Below are 13,724 nucleotides of genomic sequence, written 5' to 3' on the forward strand. Positions count from 1 at the left end.
CATAACTGAAGTTCATTTGAGAATAGGCCATGAGACCCTGAAAATGATTTTACTTTAACAACCTATTCTTAACCAAGAAGCAAGATCTCGGGTCTTATTTGCCGCCTTGTGACTTGATGGGGATCAAATGGCTGTTCAGGTACCTTTATCTTTGGAGGCACAAGCAGAGGCTCGTTTATTTAGGTTTTCTCTTATGAATCTCTTGTCTCCAGCTATTGGAGATCCCATTTCCCTACCAAATCAAGATTTGCTTATAGGACTGATCATAAGAGAATTGTCTCAGAGTACCCACTGTTGGATAGAGCCTACCTACATACATTTTTATGCCAAAAATCAGCTTTCCGTTTGAACAGCAACAGATCTTGATGATTATTTGTGAAACCTTTAGATGGGAGACATACTGCTGAACAGATAACCCCTAGCATGTCATGCCGTTTGAACAGCAACAGATCTTGATGATTATTTGTGAAAACTTTAGATGGGAGACATACTGTTGATCTTCTTCCTCTGCAACAATGCAGAGTGTAATTATGGCCTAGATTTGAGTCCGATTTGGAAAAAAGACTCTTTGTGGCTATTGTGGAGGATCTCTATCAGTGGATGATTGAGCCCTTAATGGAATCTCTCTCTCTCTCTCTCACACACACACACACACAGAGACAGGGTGTTTCATGTTCTTTAACGAACTGATTTACTTTTTCTCAGTTAATTAATACTAGAATATGGACAAGACATCAGGCTACAACAGCTAACCACATGCTCAAAGCAGTCCCAAGATAAAAATAATGGAAGCCATAAACAATGTGAGATGATTTAATGGGTAGCCGATAACTAGGCAAGCAACAGAAGTTGAGACATAAAAGCAGAGTGATGTTTGAAGACTTTTTCTTTGATGAAGTTCAATCGGTCCATCAGATGCTGCTTATAGTTTACTGTAAGGGGTAAGTGGACAACATTGAATGGACAGAATATGGGAAGGTTTCTAATTTATCCCTCCATGAACATTTCAATTTGGTAATAAATCATGCAAGTTAGAACTTAAAATGGCAAGCATTGCTTTATTAGCGTCCACACAGTTAAGGCTGCAAACAGGGAGGGTAGGATCAGGTAATGGCCTTACCCTTGCTGTCCCTGTTTATCTAACGGTATAAATTCATACTCTTACTCTCAACCTACCCACCATACCGTTTAGATAAACAGGGACGCCAAATCTACATAAAGTTCAAGGTTTTCATGTTTCTGTGTACTCAACTCAGCTAAGCCTTATCCCAACTACTTGGGGTTGATTTCATGTTTTCTGTGGTAAAAGCTAAATATCCACATGAAGCACGAGAAAGTCTTATATTAGTTTCACTCAGATGAAATTCCAACTTCCAAGTTCAAACTATCTTTGGAAGTTGGAATTTCATCCGAGTGAAACTAATATAAATTTGACAATATGTAGACAACAATTACAAAAAAAAAAAAAAAAGGTTCAAACATATATCAAAGACATTTGACTCTATACAAATTGCAGTACACACACAAAGAAGGAAGAAATATTTACATTAAAAAATCAGACCTTCTCATTCATCAATATTATTACTTTCCATAAAAAAAATTGATACTTTTATAAGGATATTTCAGAGTCTGTATTTAAACATGAATAAATTTGATAAAATGTAGACAAGAATTACAAGTACACATCGGTAATGCAAATTGCAGCGAGATCTTATTTGGTCATTTACAGAGCGCTTAGCCTGGAAAACTTTTGATTCTTCCCTTTGTGTATTTGCATCTCTAAGCCTCTCACATGAAAATGTCCTACAGCTGGTTCTGAAATATGTGAAGAAAAAATATATGAATTAAGTTTGTTAACCAGAAAATGATTTTCTCAATTGAAAGAGAGTTGTATGTTACCCTCTGGTACACATTATTTTGCAGGAGGCGTGACAGTGAAAAGTTATTTCCAGGTTAGGTCCTAAGAAACAAACAAAATCAATTAATTGCTTGATATGAAATTTAAGGTAAGATATGTGGACATGAGCTGAGGTAGTTAGACACTCACTTAAGGTTCAATCCAGGTTTTGCTTTAAGACTGTCAGGAATTTGGCCAGTCAGGTGGTTGTTTTGTAAGAATCTGAAGAACACAAGCAAAGACAAACTTTAAGTCATGCCAAGTATGAATTAAATGTTTTAACAAAGATGAAGTGTAAATTCATGGGAAATATATCGCCGTCATTAAATATGGCTAAAATGCTTACCATTCAACTTGAGTTTTAAGATACCCCAAAAAATTATCATATTAGATATATACAAACCGGGATAATTAATAATAAAACATCAAGGTCGACACTACAATATGCCATTCAGAAAAAGGAAAATGTAGACCATTTTGGAGAATCCAATCTGCAACTCAGCAATGAACAGTTCATCTGTTTAAAATAATGAAGCCAGTTCAATCAAGGGTGCATTGGTGTTATACAGTGTGTTTATGTACAAGCATGATATACAGCAAGAGTTCCAAGTTGGGGCATCAGGTATGAGTCAAAATCATCATTTAATGTATAAAAAACTATTATGTCTCTTCCATTGTTTCTGACTTCGATCATTTATGGTTCAAGCAAGCAATCATATAATTGATATGGAAATAATAACATTAAACATTTGCCATAACTAGAAATATATGGACCAAAACTGATAGATATTACAGTAGGTTATTTATACAAGGGATGTAAGACCAATCTGTCTCTCCATAGCAACAAAAGTTCGACATGTTGGTTCCTATTTTTGCTTCTTAGTTTACGTAGTCCGTTTTCTTCCATTACCAAAACATTTCCCCTCTCTTTTAGGTGGTTAAGGCATTCCTTATTGAAATTGATCCTGGTAGAATATTGTGGGCACTTGAGATTAAATGTTATCTGATAATGACATAAAATTAAATCTAGCATACTATGTGTACTATGATATTTTTCTTGTCATAGTAACTGAAACTGAATGATTTAAAAATAAAGCTCGGGCTAAATCTTTGGAATTGTATCTTTCAGTTCCAGACAAAGTATGGTGGTAAGGAAAAGGAACGAAAAAGAATCATCCCAAACATCTCTAATTTGGGGCATTACTTCAAATGGTACCTGGGATTAATATTTGAAAACCCAACCCAACAAAGAAGACTTTAAAGAAATAACATATCAGCTTCATATTTGTTAGACTCACAGTTTCAAGTAACATGCATAGCTTAGGCCTTGTATCAAGTATGACCTCGAATAGAGCGGATTGGAGGGCAAGGATCCATGTAGCCGACCCTATTTAGTTGGGATAAGGCCGAGTTGTTGTTGTGACAGTTCTAAGTGACCTTTTAAAGTAACAGAAATACTCCAAGAGGAATGACCCAAAAAGCATACACCATGCATAAAAAGATTTGCACAACTGTAGTTAAGCCATCGAGCCCTTATAAATGGACTCCAATTTCAAAGCTTTTGATCGTCTCAAATCAGTTTAGAAAGAGCTTTACTCAGGTGACCCACCCCAAGACTTGGAAACATGCAGTAGCCAGGTTTCTGTAATATCAATAATCATACCATGGAGTACATGACTAGGATGAACTGCTCAACTATAACATCACAGAATCAGGCCCTTAAGATTATCTCTTCATGTGGGGGGTAGGGAGGGCGCATGATTCGAAAAATAGCATATACAGGTGCACAAACTTAAGTACATGAAGAGACCCAAATGCTTGCATGTCATCATAAGAAAGTAAAACTTACAGTTCACGCAATCTTGGGATGTTCCCAAGCGATGAAGGAACCGCTCCACTAAACTGATTGTCCTCCAAGTGCCTTTGAAAAATGATAGTAATAAATTAGCCATTGGAACATCAAAATTCACAAAATCCACTTTATAAGGGTGGTCCAACAGGACCAGGTAGTATTCCCAACAATGAGAATAACGTGATCCACTCAATCATGGGTCAATAAAAGTGGCTAAGAATGTATTACATTGTCTAATTTCAAATACTGTTCTCCCAGGGTAGGAGAGTGGAGACTGTAGAGCTATTTAACATGATGGCTCATGAGCTACAACATCCATCCTTGTTAACCCGAAGCTAAAAACGAAAGCAAGAAGGGAATATTTAACTCATAAACTTACAGCGTCTGAAGCCTCTTTAACGAGGTGAGATCAGGAATTGTCCCAGACAAATTGTTGTTCCCAAGCCAGCTGTTAGTCACAACATGAAATTGTTGATGAGAAAAATCCGTCACTGAATATTCGCCTCACTCAAGATCTATAAATTTTTGGGAACCTACATATCAGTCAATGCAGTCAAATTGGCCATATATGGTGATAGAGATCCTGAAAGACCCATGCTTGTAAAGTTTCTGGAATAACCACCAAAAGAGTAGATGATGTCAGAAGGATTAAAATGAGCAACGGACTACAGCTTTTCATGATCAAGGTGCCAACTCACAAAGCCACAACACGGATCTGTGGCCCCTCAGAGCATGAAACTCCAGTCCATGAGTATGCACGAGGTAAACAAGGATCACCACTCCAATCAAGTGGTGGATTCTGCAGACTATTCCCCACACTCTTCAAAGCAATTGCTGCAACAGGCAATTGAACGTCATGTCAGCAAGTGATACCAACAATAAGAGAACAACTAACTCGAGCAAAGAAGAAACCTGGCACATTCTCTTAGAGACCCCCTACCTATCTCAGGGAATTCAGCCACATACAGGACCAAATATCTGGACTGTCTTTTTGCTAGAACAATTCTTAGGTGGGCCATGGCCCAAGAATCGCACAGGTATGACAATTCCGTCCACTGTGATGCAGATTACAGAATGCTCAAAATGTTAGATTGCATCATTTTTTTGCAACCACTTATGCTGTTTTCACACATAATTTTGTTAGCTGCATGTCAACTCTTGACTATATGACTAGGTGCCATCTCGAGTTATGTCCCATTAGATGCGGGCCAAAACAAAAACAGCCCGTGTATCCTGGAAGAAGGTTTAGAGTGTTTCCAAGAAAACATGCCAGGTTTACTCAACAAGAAAGGGTGTCAGTAGCCAAACCATCCCGGGTGATAGTTCTTCCTCCAAGTTGCAACAAACCAAAAATCTCCCCACCATTGATCAAGGGACCAACACCTGATCCAGCCGCAGGAGTCAGAATTATCTTTGTTAGTCCCGAAAGAGGCCATTGAGTCGCAAAGACAGCTACACCAAATGGAGTCACCTTCAGATTGTTGTAATATTCTATTCCATTTAATGTGATGTTTAATACTCTGGAGCTCCCTGATGAGGCATTACTATTATCCGCGAAGTATAATGCGGTGTAATAGGTATCATTTAGAAGAGGTCCTGGAGGCCACTGCAGCTCCATGGGCTGTTCAGACATCAGCACAGTATCAAAAATCTTCTCCGGTGGAAGGTTCCAGAACCCAGAAACAGAGACATTTCTGATGCTTTGTATTGTAGGATTATTGTCTCCAAATGGCTCCCAGTATCGATCAAATTGGTCATCAGGGAATCTGGTGATACATGGTTTCAAGCAATCAATAAATAGATTTCCAATTATAATAAGAAACAACAGGAATGGACTCTCTAAACGTTGTCTGTTTTAGGATCTTCCGATTTTGTATAGATAGTCATGTTTTGGGTTGGTCCTGTTATTCCTGGGTTTGAACGTTTTGTTTTTAGTTTGTTGTAACCTCAGTTTTTTGTATCTGAGCTTCGGTCAGAGCTTTATCTCTTTTATCCTTCGATATAAATTTCTTCAAAATTAAAAACCAATATTCCTTGATGTAGTTCGTAATTTAGTATAAAAGTAATCATTTCTTCAATGATAAAGCAGGAGAAAATTGCTGAATTAAGCAGAGTTATGAATCAAACAAAAACAAAAACCACATAAACAGTTTAGACTTTACACAGAAATTTAAAGAGTGAATTTGTCCCGACTTACTTGAGGAGTGACCCTCCGTATCCAAAACTGTGTCTAGCAACCAAGCTGAGACCGTACTTCGCGAAATCCGTGGTATTGTAGAGTGAATCCCCCAAAATCACAAACTCCAAAGCAGAAATAAACGGAGCAGAATTGGTATAGGTGTTCTGAGCGACACAGACACTCATGGTCTTCCCATTAGAAACAAACACCCCTTCATAGTAAGACGACATCCCATTGGCATAATCATCTGTGGTGTTCACAACACTCCATACCGTGCCATCGACAATCTGATCAAACACCGGCGGCGAATCCACACCATTTACTCCGCCATAGTAGTATGTGGTCCGGACAAGGTACTTCGCACCTTGGAAAACCGGAACAACGTAGCAAAATTTCCGGCGAGCACCGGCAAGAAGAGGGAAAGAACGGAGGGTGGAGAGAGTTGGAAAGAGACCTGTAATGGATAGTTTTTTGGCTACACCAGCTGAGACGAAGGAACCATCGGGAAGCCATTCCCGATTGTCAATTACCGATGGAACAGTGGCGCCGCAATCGATAAGAATGCCTGAAAATTAAGAGAGGACGATGGGCTGATCATAAACTGAAATTGAGATTGATGTTGAAGCGAGATGAAAAAAATTGAATTTAATCCAAAAAAAAAAAGTTGAAAGAATTGAGATTGGAGGAGTACCTTTGGGAGGTGACGGTTGGGAACGTACGGCGGTGAAGAGAAGGAGAACAAACAGTAGAGAGAGAAGCGCCATGCCTGAGGATGTGTGTGAGTATTTGACACATCAAATGGAATTTTGATTTGGAGAGAGAGACAGAGGTGGAGAACATGTCTAGATAGGTTTGGACTAAGGTTTGAATCAGTCGTTGGTGAGTTGAGGTCTTGGGAAGGGAAGAATCATGAGAGAGAGAGCGGGAAAACTATTGGATTAAAGGAAGAATTTTTTGTTTTTTGGGTAAATTATACATCACCCCCTGGTTTTCAAACGAAACTCAGATCACCCCTGATTTTTTTAAAAACTCAAATTATCTCCTGATTTAATCCCAATATGACAAATTAGTTCCTACCATTAGTTTTATGCCGTTAAGTGATGATATTAGTCAGTTAAATAAATTTAAATCTTTAAACTACACCTTGACCAATGTTGAAGATGAAGGAAGGATAGTATTGTAAATTTAATTTTAATATTTTAGTACAAGGGTAAAATAATTCTTTGACACCAATAACTAATAGTAGACTAACACCGTTACTGTTGAAGAGGTGATTTGAGTTATTTCAAAAATTAGGGGGTGATCTGAGTTTCGTTTGAAAACCAAGGAGTGGCGTATAATTTATCCCTTGTTTTTTATACATCTTAACAAACGTCTATAAATAATTGGATGTGAAGAAAAAAAATAATTTAAGGAGAGAGATATAGACATAAATCAATCATTGCATCATAATTTGTTTTTTTTGTCTTATTATATTATTTTTTTTTCCCTTTTCTTCACATCCAAACATAGCTTAAAATATTATAGTTGATAATAAACTATTGAAATTATAGAAATGTATTACATTACAAAATATCAATTAGCACGGACAAACCTAATTACAATATAAAATGGTAGAATATGTTTGAGAATAGGAAAGATTATATTATATCTAAACCTCACCCTTAATTCCCCTTCCCCAGCCCAACCTAGGCGAAATGAAAGCGGTTTCGATCCCAAGATCTAATCCATATTTTGTCTAGGGAGAGAGAATGTTAATGTGAATCTCTTATTGCTATGATTCTAAGAATAAGTATTAGATTGGGCGATTTGTATTCTTGGTCAATCTTATATTTGCATGATAGGATAATCAAGGGTAAAATCGTCTAATTTTTTTTTAAGAATAAACCATTCCATATAAAAGCCCCACTCCACTGTCTAACTCAACGGGTAAGTATTTACTACCCAAAAAAATAATTGCAAACGAAAACAAGGACAAGAGACTCTAGAAATGCATGTTCAACGGAAGGGACCCAAACCATCCCTTTTTAAAAGGTTATAGATTACTTAATTCTTCACTTTCCAAACTTATTGAAATTTTAGATGTTAGAATTTTTTGAAACAAAAAACAAATATATATAAAAAAAAAAGTTAATATCCTGAGGTTCTAATTAATTAGAATTTTTTTTTTTTGGTGACAGTCATACATTTTTGTGGTCAGAATAACCTCCCATGTGATTGGCTCTAGGAACAATTCAAATTGCTGCTTTAGGAACCAATTTTGAGACTCTCAAAATAGAATGCATGAACATAAAAAGAAAACTTTGAGAAGAGGGGACACTTAGAAATTTAAACATAGCAGGATTTGACAAGAATAATACACTTGTCATTTCAGGAAATTTTGCCAGTAAATAGAGATTAAGATGTCTAGCTAGTGCAAAAAAGAAAAGAAAAGATTAATGGTTTAAGAAGCTTTGTGGAAAAAGTTTTTTCATTGGTAAGCTCTTGAAGGTACCAATAGACTGACATCAAAATTTTCCATCTGGAGAGGAGATGTGGAAATTTCAGCCATATGGATGCTTAGAAAATGGTCTAGGGTCAACAGTCAGCCACATGTCAAATTTTAGTCTCAGATTCATCATATTCCCTTCAATATATTGACATATTTATTTAATGGGAGAGGGTTAAAGTAGCACACGGAAACACATCAATGAGATGCAATAAACTAATATCATGCATGGGGAGGGCATAAAGGTCATTTTATGTTTGGAGGAGAGAGATAGACATAGAAATGCTAGTGTATCCTACTCCAGTATTTGTTTAACTTTAAAACTCATAAAAAAAAAAAACTTAATTGGATTGACGAACACAAAGATATATTTCAAACATTTTATTACCGTTGGATTGCTAAACGAATCGGATAATAATCGGTCGAATAGGGGGGATTATCGTATTTGTATCCGATTAGTTTTCGAATGGATTCGGATTCTCCTAAATGGATATGAACGCGGAATGAATACAATTTTTTGAATATCCGTTAACATCCTTAAAAAATACTAACACTCAAACATCTGCTAAAAAGATGTACGCACTTCATGCCCACCCTTGGGACTAGAAATACGTATAGAATATCATAGGCTTCGAGATATTATATAAAAATTCAATAAAAATAGTTGAAATTAAAAAATAAAAAAAATGGACACCCATGATATAGTTCATTGTCCATCTTAGCCTTTAGTGGAAGATAAAATATGAATTTCTGGTTCAACTCTTTCATAGAAGGGGGAAGGGAGAATACAGCGGCTGGGCCTTATTGGGGAGAAGAAAAAGAAGAAGAAGACAGGTTGTTGAGTTAGCCCAAGACTTCAACCCTGGCCCGGCCCATAAAGTGGTTTCCTATCGTATGGTTGCTTTGCTTGCACGAGTCTCGCACGAGTGTAACAACTACCGTCACCAGGCAAGGTGTGGGCCTCTCTCATACTGTTGGTAGACCACTTTTTATGTCAACTAACGAACAATGGCCTTTGTTTTCCTGGTTATTTTAATATTCGGCGGGAGTGCACCAAAGAAATGGAGGAGTTTCAACCCTTTTTTTTAGTAGAAAAGGGCTATTCATTCATGCGTATCCAACGTCAAACAAAGGAAATCGAAATAGAGGACATGATAAACACAAGGAATGGATACACAATATCCAAAGTCAATGAGTGGAAATTGACCCAGTCTCACATGCCATTGACTGAATCATTCGGAGTAGGGGTTGGTTCACAGACACTTCCCTAGAGAACAAGCTGTTAACATAGCTAAGCTTAGGCGCATGCACTACCATGCCAAGAAAAGGGTCATCATACTCGCCAAAAAGAACAAATCCACACCACCCACGCACGCCAATAAACTCCCACAGCCTACTAATGTTCAATCCATAACCGAAGATAATTCACCCTTCATTCCAATTTTCAAAAATTGAACCGGAGATAATTTAAAATTGAACCCCGCCTACTAATGGCGGGGTTTCAATCCAGAACCGGAGATAATTCACCCTTCATTTCAATTTTCAAAATTTAAAATGTTTTTCCAAATTAAATTATATTATTAAACTAAGTTCATGATAATGTTCACCAGTGTTAGTGAATTTTATTTTGGTGGGAATGTTCGGGAATATTGACACTTTGACTGGTTTATAAATTATCACTTGCCAACAGGGTTTTTGTAATCGGTCTTCGGTTCGGTATAGGTCTTGGTCGAAATTGATACGATTTCAATTCGAATCTGTTTGGATTGGACGGTTTCATACTTAAATCTCAATAAAATTCAACTTTATTTACATTTTAACCCGATATCAGTATCATATCAGTCAATAATCAATATCGGTCTCTATCAAAACGAATCAATCGATACAACCAATTCAATACCGATTCCTTGAACCAAGCTTGACAAGCAACTGATGAATCCATGTAGTGTGTCAATTTTGGAACCAAGAACCATCCCGAAGCCAATCTGTTAAAACTTGGAGTTGACCATTATGAATTGCTATCGGATACGGAATCAGTCTTGGCCTATATTGATCTGGATCATCCCATATTGAATCAATTTCTACTTGGTTTCATTTAAAAATTGTTTTGTTTTACCTCTGATCTGTACCAATCCACCAATATGAGATCAACTAGGAATCGATATTAGCCCCTGATACCTCTACAAATTGGCCGATCGGATACCAATAGAACCCTGCTTGTAATGGGACAATTCTAATATGGGTTATATCGTAATTACAAGAAAAAAAATAAAATATTAATGTTTGATTATTTATATGCTTGGGATTTTTTTTTTAATATAATAGAAAGTTATTTGTATACTTAGGAACTTTGAACTTATTTGAATATTTGAATGCCCAAAACTAGGAATGCCAATCAGGGATTTTTATCTCCTCCAATTCTGACACCTTTCCCTTCCAATTCCTCTCCCGATGGTCGACACGTGGCCAAATTAAATCCAACGGTTAAAACTAAAAACAATTCAAAACCCAATCCAAAACCCAATCCAACCTAACACTCTAACCTAATCTCTGTTCTCTCTTGCAACTATCGGAGACGTCAACCAGCGCGGCGGCCCTCATCTCTCTAACTTCGGCACGGCAACCTTCTCCTTCCTCTCCTTTCTCATTTAATTATCCTTTGGTCATCCATTCTTCGTAGACTTGACTTCATCCATAGAACAACAGTTCATGTGACTCTTGTATGACACAGAACGTCAGAACCATAGCTTTGGACTATTCATTGGAGGTTTTCTGGTTTGGTTGTGTGCCAACTCATTGATATTTTCTTCTGGGTTGGGTTCCATACAACCCTATCCATTGAACAGCAGTTGTCAGGTGGAAGTGAAAGTGTAAAAATCAAACCCACTAATGAATTTGTCCTCTGAAACTAATGGAGTAGTGATTATCTTCTGAAATACATACTCGAATGGCCAAACGGTTAATGACAAAGACTGTAATAGCTTGAAGATTGAAGCCCTGAACTAGTAATCTCGAACAAGAAGAAGAAGAAGAGTCTGTATTTATTCTTTTTGTACTACAGTTACAGTCTCCAACAAAACCAGAGTACAGAGGAGGACGAAAATTACAAACAGACATTTTTGTTGAAAAGTTTTAATAAATGTCTGAAAAGTTTGAATCGGTTTAAAATTTTATAAGCCATATATAGTTTGAGCTCCCATCGTTTATTACTACATATTAGGATCTCCGCTAAAAGGTTTAGCTAAAGTTTTTACAATGCTGCAATCGGTTCACTTACGTCCTTTGATTATTCTCTGTATTCTTCTACTTCGTTTCGTGAGTTGAATTGATTATCTCTTCTTCCAATTTTTGGAATACTTCTATGGCTGGCTTGTATAACCATTATGAGAATTGCATAGTCTCCAATTTCCGCATTTGTAAGGCTTTTGTGGTTTTCTGGCTTTCCATATATTCCAGGCAATGAATACAAATCAGGTGTTGAGCTCTAAAAATTGCAAGACCAGCTTCAAACCGTCCTTTAAGTCAAACAATAAAGAAAGCAGAATATCCAGACATTAGAGCTCAGCCAGAAACCTCCACTTAAGACTGTGTCCAACTGCAACTCCCTCCTTACAGGGGACTCAGGACTCAGGAGAAGAGAACCCATTCGGCTATTTATTTGATAACTCTCCTGTAATGTTGTTACTAATTTACAAATACGAAGTTAGGAATCCCAAATTCGATACCAAGTAACTTCTCAGAATTTTTCAGATAAAGAATAACAAACACCTTGAAACCTCTTTTAAATTTGAACATGCAAAAGCCAAAGTCTAGAGGATAGGGAATCAAGAAAAAATAATAAGCCCCTCAGAAGAAATTTCTCAAAGCAGCGGAGTGAAAAATCCAGTCTAAAGGAGAGGGAATCAGGAAAGAAATAATCAAGCCCAAAAATAAATTTCTCAAAGCACCGGAGAGATGAAACACTGGCAGCGAGAGAGAGATGAGTGAGAGAGGAGAGGACGGAGAGGGTTGCCGCGCCGAAGTGAGAGAGATGAGGGCCACCGCGCTGGTTGACGTCTCCGATAGTTGCAAGAGAGAAAGAGATTACGTTAGAGTAATAGTTGGATAACCATGGTTAGAGTTGGGTTGGATTGGGTTTTGAATTGTTTTTTATTTTAACCGTTGAATTTAATTTGGCCACGTGTCGATCATGGGAGAGGAATTGAAAGTGTGTCAGATTTTGAGAGATAAAAATCCGTCAATCAGTCGGTTTGGATCGTTTTCGGTTTGAAAATAAATGAGTCCAAAACATGATCCAATAAGGGTGCATTGGTTTGGGTTTGGATTTGGGTGTGGTTTGATTTGGTTTGGTTTCGGTTTGTCTTGTAAATATATTCAAAATTATGAAAAAAAATATATATTTTTAATGAATTGCAATCTAGCATTGGTTTCTTATCGGGTTATATCAGTTTTAGTTCAATTTTTAAAGTTTGCTTCGGTGTCACATCGATTTTGGTGTGGTCCAGTTCCAGTTTGGTTTTGATGTCACAAAAACCCCAATCCGAAACATGATCTAATAAACTCGTATCAATTTCGTTAGTTCAGACTTTGGTTTGATACCCCTACCAAAATTTGGGCGAATATGGAATTCTTTAGGATTAGAACTTGTTACTTAGCACCATCACAATTAACACCCATTTTTCATGTTATAGCGAGTTTTTCATCCATCCCATTTGTGCAACATTATACAAGGGACTGAGTTTTCCGTCGGCCACAGTAAATGAAAATCCATTCATAGAAGCGGTTTCAAATGTGTATAAGGGGTATCAGAGGGTATTTTAGGGAACATATTAAAACCTATGAGGGGTTTTGTGTACCCTAGGATGATGACAATCCCTTCACCGAGTGGTGGATGCTGGGAGGAACTTTCCACTTTTTTTTTTTTTTTTTTTTTGAGGTAATGGGCAAGAGATCTCTGCCTAGTCACGTGGGTTGGACCTTGTAAACGGATCGAATTCGGCTCGGATACAGATCAGATGTAAGTGGATCTGGTCGAATACAGATACCTCTAAATGGACTCGGATGCGGATCGAATTCGAATTTTCGACCATCCATATACATCACTGCCTTGTGTAACCCGAACCGTCCTCCACCTAGTGGTTACAATTCACTCTCAATCCATAGTATTAGATAATGATTCTCTAGTTTCCTCATATTCTAGAACTTGTTGAATATTTAAAAATCATCAAGATTATTATTTTCTTATTATTAAGTATTCAATTTTTTTTCCAGATATCTTTAAATGAATATGAATGTTCCTAAACAGATA

At 37.1% G+C, this 13,724-nt stretch overlaps 1 protein-coding gene across 3 annotated transcripts; it reads right to left on the reverse strand.

The window, feature by feature from the left end:
• Positions 1-1,467: 1,467 nt before the first annotated feature.
• LOC122642615 (leucine-rich repeat receptor-like serine/threonine-protein kinase At2g14510) lies at positions 1,468-6,772 on the reverse strand. Of its 3 annotated transcripts, none has more exons than XM_043836146.1 (10): positions 6,620-6,772; positions 5,947-6,493; positions 5,058-5,515; positions 4,448-4,583; positions 4,287-4,358; positions 4,129-4,197; positions 3,747-3,818; positions 2,048-2,119; positions 1,902-1,960; positions 1,468-1,818 (listed from the first exon to the last, which is right to left on the reverse strand). In XM_043836146.1, the coding sequence occupies exons 1-9, from the start codon at positions 6,690-6,692 to the stop codon at positions 1,954-1,956; spliced, it is 1,506 nt and encodes a 501-aa protein (XP_043692081.1). In that variant the 5' UTR covers positions 6,693-6,772; the 3' UTR covers positions 1,468-1,818; positions 1,902-1,953. The 3 variants fall into 3 exon arrangements, with proteins under 3 accessions (XP_043692081.1, XP_043692080.1, XP_043692082.1); XM_043836145.1 differs by having other exon boundaries at positions 1,468-1,815; positions 1,900-1,960; XM_043836147.1 differs by lacking the exons at positions 1,468-1,818; positions 1,902-1,960 and having other exon boundaries at positions 2,044-2,119.
• Positions 6,773-13,724: the final 6,952 nt, after the last annotated feature.

This window comes from Telopea speciosissima, chromosome 10, assembly GCF_018873765.1.
Source record: "Telopea speciosissima isolate NSW1024214 ecotype Mountain lineage chromosome 10, Tspe_v1, whole genome shotgun sequence".
Taxonomy (NCBI): domain Eukaryota; kingdom Viridiplantae; phylum Streptophyta; class Magnoliopsida; order Proteales; family Proteaceae; genus Telopea; species Telopea speciosissima.